Source organism: Grammomys surdaster, unplaced genomic scaffold (genome assembly GCF_004785775.1).
Source record: "Grammomys surdaster isolate TR1022 unplaced genomic scaffold, NIH_TR_1.0 243, whole genome shotgun sequence".
In the NCBI taxonomy this organism is placed as follows: Eukaryota; Metazoa; Chordata; class Mammalia; order Rodentia; family Muridae; genus Grammomys; species Grammomys surdaster.
In genome coordinates this window covers 1503833-1527144 of record NW_021604688.1, presented here as the reverse complement: position 1 = coordinate 1527144, position 23312 = coordinate 1503833, and the positions used below count along the sequence as shown (strand labels likewise).

The 23312-nt window shown below is 43.2% G+C and overlaps 1 protein-coding gene across 1 annotated transcript in view; it reads right to left on the bottom strand.

The window, feature by feature from the left end:
* Positions 1-343: 343 nt before the first annotated feature.
* Dsg2 (desmoglein 2) overlaps positions 344-23312 on the bottom strand; it is a 43536-nt gene continuing 20567 nt past the window's right edge. The window contains exons 5-15 of the mRNA XM_028774846.1: positions 23108-23252; positions 21349-21515; positions 19064-19201; positions 18788-18973; positions 14429-14694; positions 12010-12152; positions 11507-11734; positions 9199-9426; positions 8285-8406; positions 6108-6443; positions 344-3449 (exon numbers count right to left, since the gene is read on the bottom strand). Coding sequence (XP_028630679.1) covers positions 2433-3449; positions 6108-6443; positions 8285-8406; positions 9199-9426; positions 11507-11734; positions 12010-12152; positions 14429-14694; positions 18788-18973; positions 19064-19201; positions 21349-21515; positions 23108-23252 — 2976 coding nt within the window. The 3' untranslated portion in view covers positions 344-2432. The remainder of the gene's footprint in view (positions 3450-6107; positions 6444-8284; positions 8407-9198; positions 9427-11506; positions 11735-12009; positions 12153-14428; positions 14695-18787; positions 18974-19063; positions 19202-21348; positions 21516-23107; positions 23253-23312) is intronic.

Here is a 23312-nt window from a genome sequence, read left to right as displayed (position 1 = left end):
CAGAGTGACATGCATTTGCTCGGAAATGTATTACAATATTAGGTGGGCCGGGCATATTAACTACATGTCTGATTTACCACATTTTCAGTTAATCCTGGGTCGATTGGGATAGATTTCCATTCCATGTCAAGAGCACAGCATTTAAACCACTGGATGTACAACTATTCAATGTCACTATTCAAGGTAACTACCCTTCTTAGCAATGTTCTTTCAAAGAGGCTGGCTGGGCCAGCAAAGCAGACCATATTAAATAACAAAGCCCAAGAAACATCTGCCTTCAGGAAGTTCTTTTTGCCACACAGTAACAATCTGTAAAATGTCAGTAGGAAGACATGGAGAGTGGTCATTCTAAAGGAAAGTGGCCTTTTTATTAAAATATTTTACATAGATACACACACAAATGCAATCCTCCCAAGGAACAAATGTAAAAACTAATGCAAATCACCCTTTTGGGAACAAGGAAGATCATACCCTGCACAAAGAGAAGTGGGGCCCCAAACCCACCCACAGAGGGAGCTCAAGATTGAGTTTTAGGTGTTTTTTTTTTTTTTTCACATGGGATATATTTATAACTTCACACAGTAGTATAATTCCATCTGCACACTTTGTAAAATAACATCAGTTACAAAGAAAATTAAAGCAAAATTCCCAAAAGCTTACTTTGTAGAAAGTAAACAATTCCAGATCATAGGAATAAGGTGACCTCTGCCCCACATAGCCAGCCATGCATAAAATCACTTCATGCATCACAGTTAGGGTGCACCGTATAACATTTTTTCATAACACAATGCATGTAAACAACATTTTTAAAAAAGTCTACAAAAATATAAGTGTAGAATTTCACTTTCCTAGCAAAATATCCAGAAATATGATGGTTTTCAACATTGTCTTTTAAAGATGGGAGACATGGATATAAATTATTACTGATACATGTATAGGTTTTAAAACTATTTTTTAAAAGCAGAGGTTTATTATATAATACTTTCCATTGGTGTTTTGCACAATCCGAACAACAGCTTACTCAAAGAAACAAGACAAGGAAGTTGAATGAGATTAAGCCAGTTAGTCAAGGGTTTTATGATAAAATGTTTACTTCATGTATATCAAGTCATGACCAGTCTTTTAGCTGTCAAGGTGGTAAAGGTCATAATTCAGAACTATGGAACTACTGAGCCTTCTTGATATTTGAGTAATTGTAAAAGAGTGGTTTGTGGAACTTCTCTTGACCCATAGATACTGGCTTGGGCCCTGTGAGAGGCACTGAGGATGGAAGGCAGTCAATGGCAGCTCACAAACTACACCCAACTGTGTGAGTGCAATGTCTTTGGAGCCCATTAGAGGGCACAAGATCCCCTGAGTTGGAATTAGAGGTGGTTGTGAGCTTAAGTACCTGGATGTCAGAAACCGAAGGTTCTCGGCAAGAGCAGTGTGCTCTCAACCAGTTGGTCATTTGTCCAACTCTAAGTGCACTGACTTGTAGCTAAGAGACAAATATCTGATGAGCTTTTTCTTCATAGACTACCATCACGTTACAGAAAAGTTAAGTAGGAATCTTATCCTGGATTATTACTAGCATTTGTTGTTGTTATTTATTTGTTTTGTTTTGAGACAGGGTTTTTTTATGTAGCCCTGGCTGTCCTTGAACTCTTTATATAGACTAGGTTGGCCTAGATCCTGGAGAGATTTGCCTGCCTCTTGAGTTCTGGACTAAAAGCATGCACCACCACACTTGGCTATGATGGATTATAAAACTAATTTGAAATGTTCAACATTTTCATGACCTCTGATAAACGAGGAGAAACATGAAGTCATTTTTTAAGTTCACAGGACATGTTATGTGCAGAAAAATACACAATATGTATTCTCATCCTGAGGATGCTGTAAAATTCTGTCAACTTTACACAATTAAAAAGGGCTCCAGTGTTTTCTCATTCTTTTTTCTGGTCTCGGTTGTATTCAAGGGTCCCAGTGTTGAAGTGAACCAGAAACTGAAGTTGAAGGCTTAAAGTGGAGATGTGTCCCTGGGTAGATGTGCTATTTGGTACCTATAACCTGTGTGGTTCTGTAATACAAGGGGTGGACCCTGCTGAATACAAATGCATTGTGCACAGACCTATCTTTCTGGACCAGATGAACTAGTAGAAACTGTGCTTTAATTTGGCAAGTTCTTGGAAGCCAATTTTACGTGTCCTGTTTGTGAGTATTGCTTGCACAGCGCATTAAAAGGCACTTAGGAACCAGCATCTTAACTCTATCCCCCAGTATGACAGAGCATTTCTGAAATACAGCCCCACCTGAGGCACCGAGTCTTTGGCATGTCAATGAGTTCTTTCAACGTGCAAGTCTTTGTGTGGCTCATATAACAGGGGCATGGAAACACACACCCAGTGGAAGCTAGTTAAGCTCTGGATCAGACTGCAGCTGGCTTCTCTTTAAGAGTAAGAATGTTGCACGGTGCTATGCTTGGTGACCCTGGTGGAAGATGTGGTTATAGTAGAATTGGGATGACCAGATTCCTCTACTTCTAAATGGGGAAGGGAGCCCATGCCTCCCACACTAGAGAGCACGGTCTTCCTAGCCTTGATGGAGGTTTCACTGGGAATCTGGTAACTGGATTGCAGACTGGAAGCAGGGGTCAGTATTCTCTCTGTCACGGTGACATTCTGTCCTCCCGCTGCCACAGTGGGCATTGCCACAGTGGGCTGCACGCCTAAGCTGGGAGCGAGGACGCTCTCTCTTTCCCTCACCATCACATACTGTGCATCTGTCAGATGCTGGGTGACCTCAAGGGGCTTAGGGAGGCCACCATTAGGTTGGATCACTCGTTCCGTAACAAGGACATTTTCTTCATTGGTATAATGCTGACCCACCAAGGTGGAGGCTGGAGCGTACACCCTCTCTGTCACAATAAGGCTCTGTGGCTGTCTAGGAGGCAGGATCACAGTGCTGGGTGGCACTGCTGAGCCTGTGGCATAGGAAGTTTCTGTCACTATAATATTACCAGAAGCCACAGGATCAGGTGGCGGTACTACCTGCTGACTCTGCCTGGAAGACACAGAGCTTTCAGTGACAATTTCCTGTGTGACTTTCTCTGTGTGTGCTCCATGCAGAGGTTTGGGGGCTTGGAAGCCACTGTTAGAGGAGTATGTGCTCTCTGAGTTGGCTGTCACTTGCTCGTAGTGTGAGCCAGGAGCTGCGTTCATGCTTGCTTCTCTGACCGGCTTTTGCCTCTGGTCAATATCCATATCGATCTTTCGACCTAAGCAAACTTCAGCTAGGGTCTTGAATTTAAGCCCCAGGTCATCTACGAACAGATCATCCAGCTCTCCCTCGATAAAACTGCAACACCCGACGGAGCCTCGGAGAGAGTCCGTGTCTTCCTGGGAGTAAATGAGAAGGCAGTCTTTGGCCATGTGCAGGTCATCTTCCCCAGCGTAGGAAGCTGCTTTCTAAACAAAAATAAGAACGGAGACAGGTCATTTCCAGACAAGTTCACTTAACATCAGGCTTGATATTTATTGATATAATGCATAAACTGAAAAGAAATTGAGTCTAATTATGAGAAAACATGACAGAAGCACATTGAAGCCATCCTACGTCATAGTTGGTTTGTCATCTCACAAAATACTAACATGAAAGATTGAAAAAAGGGTGGAGTACAACTTCAGATTAAAAGTGAATAGTGTTTTAGTAACCCAATTAGACACCGAATAGAAAACGTAATTGCTTTACAAGGCTTTCATTATTATAGAACTGATCAGTGTCTAAACAGAAATGTACATTGTACTAACTTTAAGTTTCTTATCTTGCTGGCTGTACTGTGTGTAATAGAGAATATGCACACTGCATTCTAGGCACACACGTGTTTATGTGAGTGAGGGACAAAAATGGAAAAAAACAAATGGAAAATAATGCCAAACGCTAATTGGTGGAAATCCATATACACAATGGATACGCTTGAAAACTTCTACTCTCTTTGAGATGTGATTTTATGTATCCCAGGCTAGCCTCAAATTCTATATGCAGCTGAGGATAACCTTGAACTCCTGGATCCCCTTGCCTCAGCCTTTCATGTGCTACGATTACATATATGTGTCTCTACTTCCAGCCATTGATTCTTTGGACAGTCTTATGATAGCTTTGAAATTCCAGTTCTCTTTATTTGTGGTATGTGTGGGGTTGGAAATTGAATATAGAGCCTTAAGCTCCTTTTTTGAGTTAAAGTACTTATCCTGCAATGCTACCAGACCTATTTAGATTGTTGTGGTACCTAGCGTCCTACCATGTCAACCAGATCCAGCCAGCTGACAATGCTGCTGTTTCTCCTACAGCCTTGCTGATTTCCTGCCTGCTTCTTTCAACGTCTGACTATAACTGTGGATTTGTCTATTTCTCTAGCAGCTTTTGCTTTAAGGCTTTGGATTCCTGTCATAAAGAACCAACATCTGTAGGAGTGTTACGTTTCTACATGAATTAACTAGTTTCCATTCTGAAATAAAATAAATACTTTTGGTTCTGTCTGGTAATGAACAATATTCTGGGATAAATTTTGTTTAGGTGAAATGCTTATCTCTAGTCCTGTTTTCTATTGCTAATCTCAAGCCATGACATAGAATCATCTTTTGTGTCACTTTTTAATGGATTCATGTGTGTGTGTGTGTGTGTGTGAATTCCCTTCAGAGTCACAAGTTTATTATATAAATTACAAAAATGTGGAGCTAGAGCTATGGCTTAGTGCTCGAGAGCAGTTGCTGCTCTTCAGAAGACCCAGGTTTGATTCCCAGCACCCTGATGGCAGTACACAAACACATGTACCTCCAGTCCCAGGGTTCTGGCCCTCTCTTCTGGCCACTACTGGAAATGCAGACACACAGCACTCAGACACACATGCAGGCAAAACACCCATACACATAAAATCAATTAAAACAAACAACCCCCCCCCAAACAAAAATGCAAGTGGATTTATTAGCCTGAGTGTTTTAGACTATGATCTCTGTCTTCCTTCGTGTGTTTATTCCTCAGAGGGGCTGTATTTTCGGACCCATGGTCACTTACCATAGTCACATGACTTTCTTTGACCAAGGAAATGCAGTTGTGAAGGGGGTAGAGTCTAGAAGAGCCTGTGATGATTAATCTTTATTACTCTCTTGAGTGGATTTAGAATTGCCTTGGCGGAACACCTCTAGGTGTGTCTTTGAGGCAGTTTTCAAAGAGGTTTGAACTGGGAGGGCAGAGTCATCATCCTAAGTGTGGGTGCACCATTCCAAGGGCTGGGGTTCTCAACCAAATAAAAAGGAGAGCAAAGGGAACGAGCTGAGAGGCAGCTTTCATCTCTCTCTGCTTCCTGCATGACGACAAATTTGACTAGTCTCATGTGTCCATTACCACGCCTTCTGCACCATGATGGTCTGTCATTAACTTCTCAAACCATGAGCCCAAATACATCTTCCCTCCTTAAGATGTGTTTGTCAGGGGCTGAGGAGATGGCTCAGGGGTTAAGAGCACTGGCTGCCCTTCCAGAGATCCTGAGTTCAATTCCTAGCAACCACATGGTGGCTCGCAACCATCTGTAATGGGATCTGATGCTTTCTTCTGGTGTGTCTGAAGACAGCTACAATATACTCACATAAATAAAATAAATAAATATTTTTAAAAAGAGGAAAAAAAGATGTGTTTGTCAGGTGCTTAGTCCCAGCAAGGAGACACGTAGCCACCCGAGCCGATGCCTGGTTCTGCCACTGTCATTTCTCCTGGGCCACAGGATGGCAGCTTCCCTGGGTCAATGTGCTCTCAGTGTGCATCTTACAATGAATATGACATGGAGCAGAGCAGGAGCAAACCGACAGGTTAGAAACATGAAGATAAGAACTACGCAGACTATGGGGCCAGTTGTTAGCACCGAGTAACTGAGCCTGCCACTGGCTATTTCAATGGGTCCCAACTCTCTCATCGCCTGCAAACACAACTCAGAAAACAAAACAAATCAAAACACACCATAAAACTTCCCCACTAACTGTATCCCTAACAAAAGCCCACTTAGTAATCTAGAATCTCACATTTTGATATAAACGTCTCCCTCCTCACCATTCATAGAAACCAGTGCTTACCTCTGTGAAGTAACTTCTTAAGAATTCCTCATTCACGGCAACATTTCCTCCTCGAGCCCCACTCACGTCTCTGGAAGCCCCCGTGGCTCTTGTTGTCCTTATGGTTCCATCGACAGCGACGGCTCCTGCTGTCCCTGCATGGTGAGTGTCCCTAATAGTGAGGAGGCTTCTGTGCTCTTCCCATTTTGCGTCAACCTCAGACAGCTCATGCTGCCCTTTGATAACGGAAGCTGAGCTACTGCCTTTCACGGTGCCTTCCTTGAGCATCGCGCCTCCTACGGCGCCGCCTCTCGCTGAGCTCGCGACATGGTCAGTCACTAGAAGCGATGGCACCACCTAGGGGAGAACACAGCTCAGAAATGAATCTGAAGGACAAAGGGACGATCAGTGTACTTAGCAGGAAGATGTGAGCTAAGTGGATGGAATGAGAGGTGAGCTATTTCCTCCTAAGCAAATTAGGAAAACAGCCAGGAGGGGACACATCTACTGGAGCCTTGTAAAGGGTTTCTCCCTCCTGCTTTAGAGTTGACCACGACCAGAGGACGCAAGGCCCAGATTTCGTTATGTGGTCTTGGTTTACCCTCTTAACCAGAACCAATGGCACCTGCCTCTTCTTTAGGGTCTTGTGTGACAGTTACAAAACTGAAATTTCAGCTGGACATACAGCCATTCAAAATAAGGAGTGTACTTCCAATCTTCCACTGCTACAAGGTAGAGTCTCTTGCCTTCCGACCAAAGAGGACCAAGAAGTGCTATCTACACCTTGTAGAATATGTGCTTACAGAGCCAGCTCATAATGTCTTAGCTGCTTGCTCTAGTGTGAGGATAGGAGCTAGTGTCTGGGAGGAAACATCTGTGGAGGGGCAGGAAGAGGGTAGAGTGGGGCACGTGCTGAAGGACCTCCATGCTGAAGGACCTCCATGCTGATCGATCCAGCACCACCCACATTTACCCAGTTATTTTTATCTGTTTGTTTAGTTGTTTGAGAGTAAATCTCACTGTGTAGTCTAGACTGGTCTGAATCTGTGATTGTTTTCCATTAGTCTCCTAACTACTGGGGTTATAGGGTTGTATTGCACTTTGAACATGGAATGCCCGCATAGGCTCGTGTGTTTGACCACTTGGTCCTCAGTTGGTGGGATGATTTGGAAGAGTGTGGAACCATTAGGAGGTGGAGCTCCACTAAAGGGAGTGGCTTGCTGCAGGGGTTTTATAGCCTGACACCACCCCCTGTCTGCTCTCGTAAAGTGACCAGCTTCTTAACAATTATGCTACCAAGCCTTCCTTCCATGATAGATTGTATCTCTCACGCAATAAGCCTTTTCTTCCTTAATTCGCTTTGTCAGTTTTTTTTGTTTGTTTGTTTGGCTGTAGTAATAACTTCATAAGCACCTTGGGAGTTGGAGTTTTCCTCTGTCAGTTGACTATACTGAGAATGGAAGTGAATCCAACCTGGCATTGAAAGGACCATTTAATAATGGGGTGCATTCCCTGTCCTTTGCTCTACATAGCTAGGATCACCTTCTGACTTCTGGTCTGCGTTCTCACTAGCACAGGACATACCACAGTACAGCCAAAGCCTTTCCACTCCGCTCTGGCAAGCACGAGAATATGCTATTGCTTGAACCTGTTGTTTAAGAAAGGCATGCGTACGTGATCTGATGACTACTGCCGGATAGACATGTGCATGACTAGTGCTCTGTCTTCATCGTCACACTGCAACATCAAGACAGGCTCCTGTGACCTTGCAAGGGATTGGGCCTTTTCCTCACCAGCAAGCACGTGGTCAGTTTTGCAGTGGACACCAGTTGGGCCCCTCGATTTAATTGTGACACTGTCAGATCCTACAGATGTCGGGCTCAGTCCTACAGACACTGTCCCTTCCCAGATGCCAAGGACTTTAAAAGCTGAGTGCCAACTCTTGATGTCTATATTTCACAACTTAATAGCTGTGTCAGTCTCTCATGACAAAAACTTTTGCTGACACCCTCTAAGTAAGACACTCATAAAAGAAGCTGATGGTTCACAGCTGTAATCTCTACACTTGGGAGTTCAAGGCAGGAGGATTGCTTTGAGTTCAAGCCTAGTCTGAGTTACAGAGCGAGACTGTTCAAATTCCCCATGTCCCCCAGTAAAATCAGACCGGTAGGAGATCACATCACTGTCTGAAAACTGACCTTGTCTTCAGGGGGTGCCCCTTCATTATTCCAAGGATGCAGCATCTCTATGGTCCCAGGAATGGGGGTGAAGCCTTTGGCACCCTCTCCACAGTGGCATATCAGCAACATGAGTGGCACCACTGTACAAAGCAAAGTGGAGTCAGAGGTCCATTTAGTAGCTAAACCCACGTCAACTAGAATTCACATCTGAGTTCTCAAAGCCACTCTTCACATATTTGAAGCTTCATTTTTATGTTTTCTGTCTTTTTCACTCTAATCCAACCTTTCCAATCTTGCTTCAGCTGAATTACACCCAAGCCCAGAGGCAGACAGAGTCCTCTGGCTCAGAGGTCTTCCTTATGACAGACAGCCTGTCTCTGGCCCCCAAGCAGAACACTGTGACTAGATGAGATCATTTAAACCAGTGTCTCCATTTTTTTTTTTTTTTGATAAGTCTACTGTCTAAAAAAAAAAAAAAAGAAAAAAGATATGTATCAGAGTGATCAAAAGCAGCCAAGAATGGAGGCACATGCCTGTGATTCTCCCTAGTACTTAGCAATTCTCCCATGTTTGGGAGGCTGAAGCAGGATTGTTGTGAGTTTGAGGCCAGTCTGAGCTACAGAGTGAAACCTTGTCTCTACAGCCCCATCCCAACAAATCGAACTGAACAGAACTGAACCGAACCGAACCAAACCACACTTTTGTGTGTGTCTGTGTGTGTGCTTAGGAAAGGGTTGATTGCAGTGGGTGCTGGCCAGAGGCAAGCCGAGCAGCCACCGAATTGAGATGCAATGAATTGAGTGTGCCAAGCACGGTTGGATTGGAATAAACTGTGTTTGTAAAAACAACCTTATATCCACGCGGCATATGCGTGGCAAGTCCTTTTTGAAGACCTATTAACACTACGCAAGGCCCTGGGAACACAGACTTACAGAGCAGGAGCAGCAGCGCCAGAATCATGAGCGCGATGGCGGCGGGGCCCAGGCCGACGTAGTTGTGGTACAGCACAGCCGCACAGCCCCCGCCCTTCAGACACTCGCACACGGTGAGCTGCAGGACCTGCCTCTCCGGGCAGCTGAAGCCCTGGCTGTCGGAAATGAGGAAGGGAATCTCACTCCTCCCGAGCTTCCGCTCGCTTTGCTGCAGCAGCACACTGGTACCTGCCAGAGAGGAGACGCAAGAGAATAAACACTGAGGGAAGAGAAATTAATCTATGGAATGGGTCTTAATGTGGCCTTAGGTGGAAGCTTCATTTCTCCCCAGCTCTTCCTGGTGCTCACTCTCTGTGCTCACCAAAAAATGTGTCCACAGATTTCAAAAGATTAACTAGCAGAGGGTAGGGGTTGGACGCAACTTTCACGATGATTAGATTAGCTAATGGGTGTGGTCCACCAAATGCTAGGAACAATCACCACACGTTCCAGTAAGTGGGAATGTGATGACATTTCTGTGAATAACATGGACATTTGTATTACCAATTATTAAAAAAGAAGCTATCAAAGTAGTTTTTAAATGTAGCAGAAACTGCCTGATGTTACCCCCAATTTTGATAATTTTCAGGATAAGCCCATCTTATTTTTATTTTGGTCTTTTCTTTTGTGACAGTACCTTCTCTCTATATACCTACTGTTTTGTTTCTTTTGTTAAAAAGTTTGGTAATGGCATTTCATGTTATTTAAACACGCATTTTTAATACAGTGAGAGACACACGAAAAAAGACAAAGTAAGACATTAGCACCTGGAAGTTGAAGCAGGACAACAGCAGAGTTTGAGGCCTGAACAGGCAACAGAGGAAGATCCTGTCTCAAAACCAAGCAAATAGAAACAACAATGACAACGACAACCCCAAAACAATAAAGGAATTGTTGAAGTCATATTGCAAAATAAGAAAGTTCCATTTGTTTATTTAGTGTGGACTCGGCTCTCTCTGTGTGTTCCAGCACCATGGTCAGCTTGTGGAGGTTACAGGCAGGTCCTGGGTGCGGAATCACTAATCAGATTTGGCAGCAAGGACCTTCTCTTACCCACTGGGTTTTCCTGCTGACATTGTTTCTCTGAGACAGGGCCTTGCTATGGAGACCAGGCTAGTTTGGAACTTGATGTGTAGTAAAGGCTAATCTCAAAACAATCCCCTCGCCTTTGCCTCCTAAGTAGTAGGATTGTGAGAACATTTGTATGCCTGTATTAAAACAACAACAACAACAACAACAACAACAACAACAAAAAACAAAAAACAAACCAAAAAACCGAAACCAAATCAATCAATATTAACAAATAGCAGAAAAACCAAACAAAACCTTTCTCTGAATTATTTTAAGGTAAGCTATAGATAGTTACTGATAACTGTGTTGTAATCTTTTCTCAAATGTACACTACTTGCTAAATAGTCTTGTGGGTAGAATTTTCTGTATTTGAGACTTTCCTAAGTACACCCAAAAGATCACATCAAGAGGACATGGTCAAGATACAAGCATTTGACTGTGTCTACCAGCATCAGGTTAGCACGTGTTTCAGACCCTTTACCAGATTGTCTCTACCACAAACTAGTTTTGTGCCTTTCAACAAGTTGTTACACCCAGTTAGGCCAGCATCCTAGTCCACCATCAGGAAATAATGTTACTGAGCAAGGATTAAATGAGATAGTGTATGCAGAGGGCGTGGCACACAGTACATGCTCAATAAATGTGATTTTAAACAGGATTGTTATGAATGCACTTCACAAATGTATAATTGCTGTACACAGTAAGGCTCTAGTTTCTTCAGCTTGTTAAGACAGAAGCACTTGAAAGGATACTTGGAGAAAACTCCACCTCCTTAAGACAAGCCAGACCATCTTTACTTTCCACAGGTCTATATGAGGAACTAAGGAACTACTTTAGGTTTAGAGTTCAGACCCTCATTTTATTTCCCTCTTAAAGACTACATTGGGGATGCACTGAAGTATGATTTGAGAGAAGACACATGGTCTACATTGTCATCATGACTACTGTTTTTGATACAGGGTCTCACTGTGTAGCTCTAGTGGGGCTGGGGCTCCTGATATAGATGAATCTGGCCTTGAACTCACAGAGCTCTCATGGAGGGCTCACTGTTCTGCCTCCCAGGACTGGGATTTTTCATAGTGTGCCATTATGCTTGGCCTAAAAATATACTGGAAATAGCATTTGAGAGAACAGTCAGCCTTTGTCATAAACTCTTAGGTATCTATCACGCTTACTATTTAGATGTTGATGTACTTACTCTCCTGGTGCATTATTTTCCACTTCTGTGCCGTTCCAGGAGGCTGGTCAATGATAGAGAAGCTGAATGGTCCACTGTTCTGGGGTCCATCCAAATCCTCTGCAGTGACGTTCACGTATGGTTCATCCTCACAGACACTCCGTACTGAGTCCACCAGTATGGGACAATTGTCATTGATGTCTTCAACAGTGATAATGACGGTGCCAGTGATGGTTTTTTGAGGATGATCTTGAAACCAAGCAGGAGAGAGTTCAGACTTCTGAGTGTATCACTGACCATGGACACAGTTTCAGTACAGAAGCCAATCAGATAAGGAGTGGGTGCTAAGCACAGAGGATATCTCCCACAGCTGGCTCTCGGGTTCCTATCAGTCACTAAATAAGCAAAAATGTGCAGGCCCACTGACGAGAGAGCCATTTATACAGTCAGAACAAACACTTCTGGTGGTGGAAGATAAAATCTAAATGCATTTAACCAGAAAACCCTCTGTTTATTAAACTTACCTTTGGATATAGCCACAACCTTTACAGTGTAGGTACCATTTTGGACATGTCTAGATTCAAAGTCAGGAATCTTTACAAGCTTAATCTCTGAAGTGTTGGAGTCCACAGAGACCCAGTTGTCAGTGTCTTGCACCTTTACATATCTGTTACAAAGCAAACATCAAATTCATTTTTAATTCTGGATACATTGGAACTAACATCTGTACCTCTTTCAAACTTAACTTTTATCCCAGTACATATGGCCTTGTTATACACACTGGGTTTGAATGTCACAAGGCAGGTAGGGTAGGCTTATGCTATATAGTCTATTGAGATATTGCCAGTATGTAAAAATAACTTGAAAAATTAAGTGGTTGACTTAAATGGAAGGAATTCAACATTTTGAAATATTGTATAGTGTCAGGAATGATGACTTTCAAGTAGAATTTATTAAAAATGAAATCACTGAACTCCTGGATTTTTTCTCTGAAAGTGGGGAAAATCAAACAGCAGAGAGAACATGCTCTTACTAGTACTGCAGTGAGTAGTATTGAGTTTGGCAAATAAAAATACAAACACAAGCCAAACACATGAGTTCTTATGAAGACTTCACTAAATGATCTAAGTTAGCTGTGTCTCCCAGAACCTATGAAGACGCCCATGTGTGAGCCATGGTCAAGGGTGCTCCCTTTCTAACATTTTATAATTGCATGCTAAAGAAAGGAAATAAGACTGTTTTGAGGAAGAAACAGCTTATCACCGTTCAAAGAACACATACCATTTTGATGATAGTCATAGGCCCTGATAAAAATAGCCACAAGATTTTAAAAAAAAAAATCAGGAAGCCATTTTCAACTAGGTTGCTATCAGAACATACAAGCTTCTCAGTCCATGTAGTGAGAAATTGCACAGAATCACTCATTCTGTGGTCTCAGTTAGAGACCTGTGGTCTCCTATCAGGCAGAGAGAGCCATGGAGGCTGAAAGTAGAGACCATCCACCTGGGAGGAGCAGCTTGGCCCCACAGGTAGCATCAGTAAAAGATGGTTACAAGGAGATTTCAGGCAACAGTGGAAGATACTTATTAATATTAAATTAGGAAAGAGTTATCTCTTCTACGGCTGATAGATTCCACTAATGGAGGATCAGACAGAAATGGGAACAGACAGCTGGGACCTTTCTCTGGCTTTCCCTGTCTACCACAGTGGGCCCTAGTTTTAGATGGGGTGTTTTATGGGACACCAACACCCAGGGACACAGGCATAAGGACAGATGAGCAAGACAGCATCTTTGGCACTGAACAGAAAGTCCTCCAAAGCTATTGTCTCAGCAGCCAAATAACTCAACCCAAATAACTACATAAAATCAGCTTTGTGTTAGGTTCTTCTCATAGTGAAACCCTAGAGCTAAGACAGAGATTCACTTTGAAAATTTTGAAGTATGCCAGTGTACACTATCACTGTAGACTGGACACAAGGAAATCCTTTTAGCACACTGGCAGCATCCACTCAGTTCTTAACAAATCTTTTAAGAAATGGCTGCTGTGATCAATACACACCCAAGCTCACAGGGTCTGGAAAGATGGCTCAGTGGTTACGAGTGCTTAGTGACCTAGGAGGGGATCTGGCTTTGGTTCTCAGCATCATAGGTCAGCTTACAACTGCCTGTAACTCTAGGTTCAGGGAGTTCCGCACCCTCTTCTAATCTCTGTGGGCTTGTGAATTCATGTGGTGCACAGACATACAGTCAAGTGCACACACAAAAAAGCTCACCCCTTCTTGAACTAAATAAAGTGGCTTAAATACAGATACAAAACATTCAACATAGATTTGTACATAAAATGACTTCTTCATATTGGAACATGTAAAACAATTTTAAAAATTGTGTTTGTAAAGTGGCATTTGTAGCAAGACTTTCTCTTCATTCACTTATTTGAGACACTGTCTCACTGTGTAGCTCAAGTTGGCCAGGATTTCAGAATTCCCCTGCCTTAGCCTCCTCAGTACTGGATTATAAGCATGCGCCAGCATCCTGAGCAGATGGCTAATCTTATCTGCTACTTCCTCACCCCCTAGTATGCTGGGAAGTCAGGGAATTTTACAGTTATTTTCTGAGATGGTTTTCAGTCCTCTCTACCAGAGCTGACTCAGAGGTAACCAGCCCAGCCTCCACATGAGGGGCAGAGGGGCCGAGAGGTCGAGGGTCTGAGGGTCTGAGGAGTTGAGGGATGGCTATCAGGATGGATGCCCTCCACCTCCCTCCTCTCTTCAACAACAAGCTCAATTTTGAGAAACTGGTTTCTCAGACCTTTGGCAAAGTAATTCTGGGGTGTGAAGGAATGAGCTGCTTAGATTTTGTTGTGAGTTTTAAAGACAGTCATTTCATAAAACAGGCACATAAGGTAATCAAAACCCAGAAATACACTCACAACTATGTCTTACGTTACTTTAGCTGCTTGTCCAGTGTCTTCATCAAAAACTTGAAATTTCCCAATTGACCGGCTGAGGCTAGATCTATCCATTGCCTCACTAGCTCGAACAGACACTATGCTGCTCTTGAAATTAATGCCTTCAACCACGTTCTTGACCTTGACAGTGATGGGAATGGGCGTAGCCTTGTACTTGCTCAGAATGGACTTGTGGAAAGCTGCTTTGTTAGTGACAAGGATGCTCAAGTCCAGCTTCTTCATTTCTTCATAGTCCACTTCCTGGAGAAACAAAGCCAGAGTTAATGCTGGGAAGCCAGAGTACATGAGCACACACAGACACCCACAGATAAGACACACACACAGACACAGACAGATGTGTACAAGGATACACACATGCAGACACACACCACATAGACAGACAGACAGGCACACAAGACATAAACAGAAACACACACACATAAAACATAGACACATAGAGACACACACACAAGATATAGACATGCAGACACACAGACAGACAGATAGACACACAAGACACAGACAGACACACAAAAGACACACACACACACATGCACAAAACATAGACACACAGACAGACAGACACACACACACACACACACACACACACACACACACTCTTTTTATTTTTCACTTTGGCCAATTTCAACCCCATCTCACAACTCCTCACAGATGCATGCCCACTTTCTTCTTACTCTGTTCTTCTCTCTCTCAACCCATAGAGCCCAGTGCTTGCTGTTCAGCTATTCTGGTCATGAGGTCACGATACCGGGTCAATATACTAGGCATCACACCATTAAAGAAAATTGATTTACCCCCTTCTAGCAGCCGTCAGATGCCGATAGCTCCTCAGTGTGGGGTAGGGCTTTGTACTGACCTTTCCCCCTCCATGTTGGGAAGTTGCTTGGCTTCAGCATGCACAGTCTTTGCATATGCTGTCACAGTCTCTGCGCATTCACACGTGCAAAAAAACACTCTCCTTGAGTCATTGACCACCTCTGGCCCTTATAATTATTACTATTTTGGGGACAAAAACATGAAGGTCTTCCTTGGCCTGGAACTCACGATGTACTGGCCTTGAACATTTCATTATCTTTTTGCCTCTCCTCCTCACATGCTCCTTAAGTGGCCAGAATCACCATGACCAATAAGCAAGTACTTTCAGTTTATTTTGGTAAAAGGTCACAGTTATTTTCAGAAGCATATTTATTTTTAACAAGCAAAGGTGATTTTTTTCAAAGGAGAAATTAATAGGCATTTAATGAAGAGTATTATTCAATAATATATTCCATGAGTTTGTTTTTGATAAATGGGGCTATGGAGTGAGTACATGGTCCTGGGCTGGAGAGTTTATGTCAACTTGACACAAGCTAAAGTAATCTGAGAGGATGGAGCCTCAATTAAGAAAATGCGTCCATGAGATTGGGCTGTAGAAAGCAGAAAGAGCCTTTCTTAATTAGTGATTGATGGGAGAGGCCCAGTCCACAGTGTGTGGTGCCATTCCTGGGCTACTGGTCTTGGGTTCTATAAGAAAGCAGACTAAGCAAGCCATTGGGAGCTGCCAAGAGGGGGGTGGGGAAGGGAGAGAGAAAGAGAGAAAGAGTGCGACAGAAGAGAAGAGGAAGGAAGAGGAGGAAGAGATGAAAAAGAAGGATGAAGAGGAAGAAGAAAAGGAGAAGAAGAAGGAAGAGAAGGAGGAAGAGAAGGGGGAGAGGGAGGGGGAGGGGGAGGAAGAGGAGGAGGAGGAGGAGGAAGAGGAGGAGGAGGAGGAGGAGGAGGAGGAGGAGGAGGAGGAGGAGGAAGAGGAGAAGGGCCACTTACAAGAGGCCAAAATGTCTGGATCATATACAAAGGAGCCTCTGGTGGAAGGCGAGCCCAGCCACAGGGCTGGAAAGTTCAAGGCTGAAGGCAGGGTAGGTCACCAAAGGATGCTGAGAGAACCTGGAGGCCAGGTCTGCTTTGATATGTAAAACATGCACCTTAGTCCCTAGTCTCTGTCCGAACCAAACACCAGTCCCCAAGGTCCATTCCTTTACTTGGAAATTTCCATTTCCTCCGCCCAAGCTGACTACCAAGGTCCAGTTATCAAAATATTGAAGTCCAGCAATCAAAACCTCTGTTGGCTCACTTAATTAACATGTCCAATTAAAATCAAACGCCTACTGTGGGAGTTAAAATTAAAATCCTAACATGGGATTTCCCCTTTTACCTTTATAAACTGACATTTGCCTATGGGCCATGTCTGTCTCCTCTCTGTCCAGAGGCTGTCCTCTGTCTCCTAACCCCTTCTCCCTTGTTCCCTCCTCTTCTCCCTAGTCCTCTTTCCTGTCCTTGTCTCTTATTCCCTGCCCTTCGTTCCCCTGGAGCAAATAAATCTTTGTGCTGAGAACTTCAACTTGTGGTATCTTGAGCAGACTCCAAGGTTCTCTACAATTTTCAAGACATCACATTTGTAATTTTCTCAATCTGTTGCTTTTCTATAATAATAATTTTACTTAAAACATGTTGGTCTTTGACACAGAATCTCACTTAGCCCAGGCTAGCTTCACACTGACTATGTAGCCAAGGATGACCTTCAACTCCTGATTCTCCTTCCTGTGTCTCACCACTGCATCTGGTTACTATGGTGCTGGCAGCACTGACCACATGACCTGGGCCATGCATGGCGGGCAAGCAGTCTGCCGACTGAGCATCATCTCCAGCCAAGTTCAGTCTTTTCCTCTACACCTCTCTTGGTGCATGTAACTGTATCTCTTTTTTGTAGATGATTAGATTGTCTGTTATTTATCAACTGTTTCTTTCCATGTGCATGTGAATTCTGCTTTCCCACCTGGGGTTGTCTGTATATAATTCATCTGCTCCTGCTAAAACATGGGTCCATTGGCTTTTGCCACTGGTGGGACCTACAACTGACGGTTTGAAATTGTGTTTATTTCTATATAACGGGTTTGTTAGGTCTCTGGTCCTATTTCTAATTTCTTCAAGTCATAAAAACCTGTCTTCCCTTTAAACTTGGGATAATGTTTTTACCTTTGCTTTTTTTTTTAAATGTATTTATTTTATTTCTATGGGTGCACTTAGCTGTCTTTAGACACACCAGAGGAGGGCACCAAATCCCATTGCAGATGGTTATGAGCCACCATGTGGTTGCTGGGAATTGAACTCAGGACCTCTGGAAGAGCAGTCAATGCTCTTAACCTCGGAGCCATCTCTCCAGCCCTCTTTTACTTTTAAGAAGGCCATTTAAATGCATATTGTAGCTTATTATTAAGGGGAGGACTGAAACCTCAAGCTAGCTTTTTTTCTATTTACGCATTAACCTCACATGATACTTTTAGATTTACCCAGTATATATTATATATACCATACATATTCTATAATATATATATTCATATGAGTAAACACACACGTAAGTTGAGAGACACAAATTTGCAGGTAATTTTTATCTGCAGCTTAATGAAATAGTATTTAAAAGATGTTGCTTTTAATTTTAAAGCTAGGTAAGTATAATAGTCAATTACAGTATATTAATGTTACTCCTTATTTTGTTACACAGACAAAGCTGTTTTAGGATTTTTGTTTAAAAAGCTCTGTGGAGGTTTTGAGAGCTGAATATATCCACATTCTCCCTCCTTCCTTCCTTCCTTCCTTCCCTCCCTCCCTCCCTCCCTCCCTCCCTCCCTCCCTCCTTCCTTCCCTCCCTCCCTTTCTCTGTCTCTCTCTCCCTCTCCCTCTCCCCCCCTCTCTTTCTCTCTCTCTCTAAGATAGGTTCTTACTTTATAACCCAGGCTGGCCTGGAACTTACAGTATAGCCTATGCTGCTCTTGAACTTTCCACAGTCCTTCCTTAAAGTGCTGGGATTATAGGTACAAGTCACCGTATCCAACCAAGTTTTAACTTATTAACTTAACTGGGGATTGAACCCACAGCCTCACAAATGCTAGGCAAGCCATCTACCACTGAGCTATTCCCTGAATTTCATATGTTCAGTATGACTAGTTAATTCATGTTTGCCTTCACTGATAACCAGGAAGCACAGAAGAGCAGTTTCTTTCAAACTGCAGCCCTTACATGATAGATTTTTCTCTGAGAGACAAGTGATTGAGCCCTGGCCCATCGAGTTCACGCTGCCTGGAAGTGTGCAATACAAGGTGTGTGCCTGGGATCTGAGTTCCTGATCTGGCTGTAGTGATTGCTTCTTTCCATATGACTTGCACTAGGAAGGATGCTCCTGATCCTGAGCAACGTTGGTACCAGTTGATGTGTAAAGCACCCATGAGAGTATGGCGCTCAAAACATGTTAGTCTCTCCTATAGCCACTGTCCCACCCTGGTGGTGGACACTCACAACTTACCTTGACAAGGGTCACGATCCCTTCATTAGTCTGCGTGTCAGTCTCAATGTGGAAATAGCCCCCTTCATTTCCCGACGCAAATGTGAAGTTTGCTAGCCAGTTATCGGAGCCCACTTCATCTGCATCGGTCACTTTGATCCGCATGACTTCTACATTGACCTGGTTTTCTTCCACCGTCCCCTCGTACTGCAGAACACAAACACAGCTTTTAGTAATGCAATAGTATATTTTTAGTTGAGATTCAAGAAATAGTAAATCTACTATAAATGGAGTTACCATTTCATTTTCCACCACAGGTATATTGTCATTGACATCCAAAATACGAATCTGAACTTGAGCTTGTTGCACTGGTTTGTCTGTTATCTGCCCGTTACCATCTCTTGCTTCCACTGTCAAGGAATAGCTGCTGTATTCCTGAAGAACAAGAAAAAATGAAGAAGACCCATCTGAGGTGGATATTAATAGCTCCTGAGGAGGCTGTTTGGGTTTTCGTTCACTTTATCTTTAGGAAATGGATTTCAGTCTAGTTCGTTCATAAGTAACCCTGTGGTCATCAACTACTGGTGTGGAGATGCTACTTATATTTATACACAGTCAGAGCTTTTACAGAGGGGCAGAACAAGCGTGGGGAGATTTTGATAGCCCTCAACTGCATCACCGGGGATAGTCTTAGGAGATGAGTTGATTGTGCGTGCTTCAGTTTGCTCTGCCCTGGAGGTGCATGGTTGCTTCTGTTTTGCTCTTATACTTTTTATCTAAGTTAAACGCTAAGTCAGAAAGACTTGGCTGGGGGTCCAGACTAGAAACATGTCTCACAGATGCCCTGAAATGTAAAAAATGCCACTCAAAGCACTTAAAAAAAATCTCAAACCAAAAATAATGTACCCTTTTCTGGAGGAGGAAGCAGGAGAGACAGAGGTTCCTGGTCTACCTTAGCTATATGAGAAAACATAAAAACTACAGCACAGCACAGCACAAGGCAGGACAGTAGTGAGAGGGACCCTTTTCATATATGTGCCCTCCTGGCTAGGGCTACACTAGTGTGTCTGGGATTTGAGGGTCTTAGCAGCCACATCAGTGAGGGAGAGTCCATGTGGACAGAACCACTCCGTGTATGAATGGGAGCTGTGTCTCTGAAGCTCTCGGCTGGACACTTGCTTAACCCCTTAGAGCCTCAGTTTCCTTAAGTGTAAGACGGGAGTAAGAGCTGGTGTGCCTCACAGGGTTTCAATGTGTATCTTGTTTACAAGATACTCCAGGTAAGTGCCCGATAAGTGTCAGCCATGAATATCAGCTCAATGGCCACACTCCAGAGGCAGCAGCTTGCTCAAAGGAATTCATTCCCACTCCAGTTTTATGTGAAAGCATGCCACAGAAGTTAGGTGTCATTGGCCATATTCTTAAATTTCACAAACACCTCAATAGGAATGTTGGCTGAGGTCCTTCCCGTGTGAACAACTGGTTCCAAAACATGACACAACACACCTGCTTAAAATTTACATCTGATAACGCTGCAGTACCCTCAGGATCTCCAATACATTACCTTTCTATAAACTATAGAACTTCTTGTTAAACTATAAACGTTCTTGTGTATGTGGCACTTAAAGATTCTCTATTTCCCCTTTGATTAGAACATTAGAATTAGGGATTGAGAAGATGGCTCAATGGTTAGGAGTACCGGAAGCTTTCTCAGAGGACTCAGGTTTGATTTCCAGCACCCACAGAGCAGCTCACAGCTGTCTTGTAACTGCTGTCCCAGGGGATCGGACACCCTCTTCTGACCAGGTGTATATGTAGTGCCAGACACATATGTAAGTAAAACATCAATATACATAAAGCTAAAAAAATTGAAATCAAAATGCAATGTTTGAGAGAATAATCTTTCTAGGAAACTACTCAAATTCTCAATATTCTTTTCTTTTTTCTTTCTTTCTTTCTTTTTTTTTTTAAGATTTAAAACAACACTTTTCTCTATTATGAACTTTTTAGGTCTGCTTTTTGTTTTTGAGACTAAGTCTCACTATGTAGCCCTGGCTGGCCTGGAACTCCTAGTTTGGAGGCCAGGTTGGCCTCAATCTCATGGATGTCCAGCAGCTCCGCCTCCAGAATGTTGGGATTAACAGCCTGTGCTATCATGCCAGGTGTTTATTTTGGAAGTGAGTTTCACTATGTAGCTAAGGATAACCTGGAACTGCCTACATAGAACAGGCTGGCCTTGAGCTTGTGGAGAGTTTTCTGCTTCTGTCTTCCAATGGCTGGGCCATGCTCCATGTGTGAGTCATATGGCAAAATTGTAGTCTTCATGCCAAGTTTTCCCAATCTGGTGCTAGTCCCATTTCAATATGAACACAATGCACCTCTATTTAGGCTGCTCACATTTTAAGAGCTCGATAGCATACGTTGCTAGTAACTGTCATACTGGGCATCACATCACTACATGATAAGTCTGAGTTATTCCATGAGTGAGGAATACAGAGCAAATTAAAATTAGAACATAAAAATTGAGGGAGTGAGAAACTAGAGAGGGTTAAGAAAGAGGGTGACAGGTGACATTAACTTACCTCTCTGTCCAAAATAAAACTGGTTGTATAGATCTCCCCCGTGTCTTTATTTAGGTAGAACACTGGATTATTTGCAGGCTCCTGAGAGACAATTCTGTAGGAGACTTTAGCATTTAGTGTCTCGGGATCATCTGCATCCGTAGCGGTGATTTTCATCACAAGTGTATCTGCCATTAGGAACAAAGGTATCGGAGGTAAGTGCTCTTACAAATCGGTTTCTGTTTTTTTTTTTTTTCCAGCTGTTTCCTGCAAGGATCTGAGGTTCTTATCAGAATTTCACTATACCACTATCAAAAAAGAGATGTCAGGGGGTAAAGGTACTTGTTGCCAAGTCTGCTGAACTGAGATTGGTCCTTGGGACCATAGGATGGGACAAGAGAACTGAACCTCACAGGTTGTTCTCTGCTTCCATGCATGAAAATAGTAGGGAAAAACATAAAAAGTAGAAATAAATGGAAAATCACCATATCAGGGCCACAGTTTGGATCTAATAGCCAAGACTGAGAACCACTCATGCCCCTGGATGCTTATTCAGGTGCAAACAAATTAGGAGAAGTACAGCTATACTTTCTTATTATCATTAAAGAGAAATCTGTCTTTTGTGCCTTAGATTGCTGCATTGAGCAATGTTGTCAGCATACAGAAAAAATAATATAAATCAGAGGTCACTGACACCCCACAGTAACCCAAAACCAGGAGGCTGCTTATTTTTGCTCATAAAGTTTTACTGGAACACAGCCCTGTTCATTTTGCATAGTGTCTACAGCCAACTTCCCTTTATAGTGCAGGCTTGAATAGTTGCTATGGAGACCTTAACACAACAGTGTTCCAGTCCACCATCTTCTCTGAAAGATCATGATTTTTCAGGACATCATTTTACAGTAATAAAAGAGGCCTGAGCCTGGAGTAAGGGGTTCATTATTGTCACACTTCCAGTGAGTAACAACCTTTTCTAAAAATAGAATTTTGTGTTTCTGTATATGAGGAATAAATGATCTGGTTGTATATCCCCACAGCCAAAAAAGAAAAGAAAGGAAACTTATTTTGGCTTAGAGAGATGGCTTAGTGGTTAAGGGCACTGGCTACTTTTGCAGAGGAATCAGGATTGGTTCCTAGCATCCATGGATCAGGTGGTTGTTGGACCCCATTTCTGCCCTGGTTTGGGCCTTGTGGGCAAACCCGAGCCTGGCTCGAGTTTCTCTGGCCTTGTGGGAGAGCCTAAACTTGGCTCGAGTTTTGAGACCTGTCTTGAGTTTTGAGACCTGTCTTCTGTACCGGGGGGTGACTCAACAAGACATGTGTGGCCCTGCTTCTGCCCTACTGTTGCTGATCTAGAGCTTTGCCATTGGCCCTGTCAGTCACCCCATACTCTCCTTCACCCTTCCCTGCCCACTAAGTCATCTCACTCCACCAAAACTCCTCCTCCCTATGCTCTGAGTTTATATAAGTGAGAGGCTGATGCATTAAAGTTGAGTTCCTGCTTCGACAAGACTCCTGGCCTGGTGTGTTTCTTTTGGGCTGTCAACACTCACCATTCCGCTCAGCCCTGGAGAGACCTGGTGGGACCAGGATCTCTCTCCTCTTGCCTGGACCTGCTGGCAAGGAGCTGACAGATGGCGGCTTACAAGTGCCTGTAACTAGTTTCAGGGGATCTGATGCCCTGTTTTGGCCCCCATCTGCACCTGGATGCAAGTGGTGCACACATGGACAAGTGCACACACACCAACACAAAGAGCTAAAAGAAGAAATACACTCTTACGTGCTGCACTCAATTCCTCAATGGACCCAACAAAGACCTCCTGGGTGAACACTGGCTCGTTGTCATTGATGTCCAGAACTTTGATGCGTAGTTCTAAGGGCTTCTCCAGGTTGTTTCCTCTGGAGTCCAAGGCATAGCCTGTCAGCTAAATTGTGACATGAACATTAACAAATTTGCTACAGCAAATCAATTGCTATATAATTGT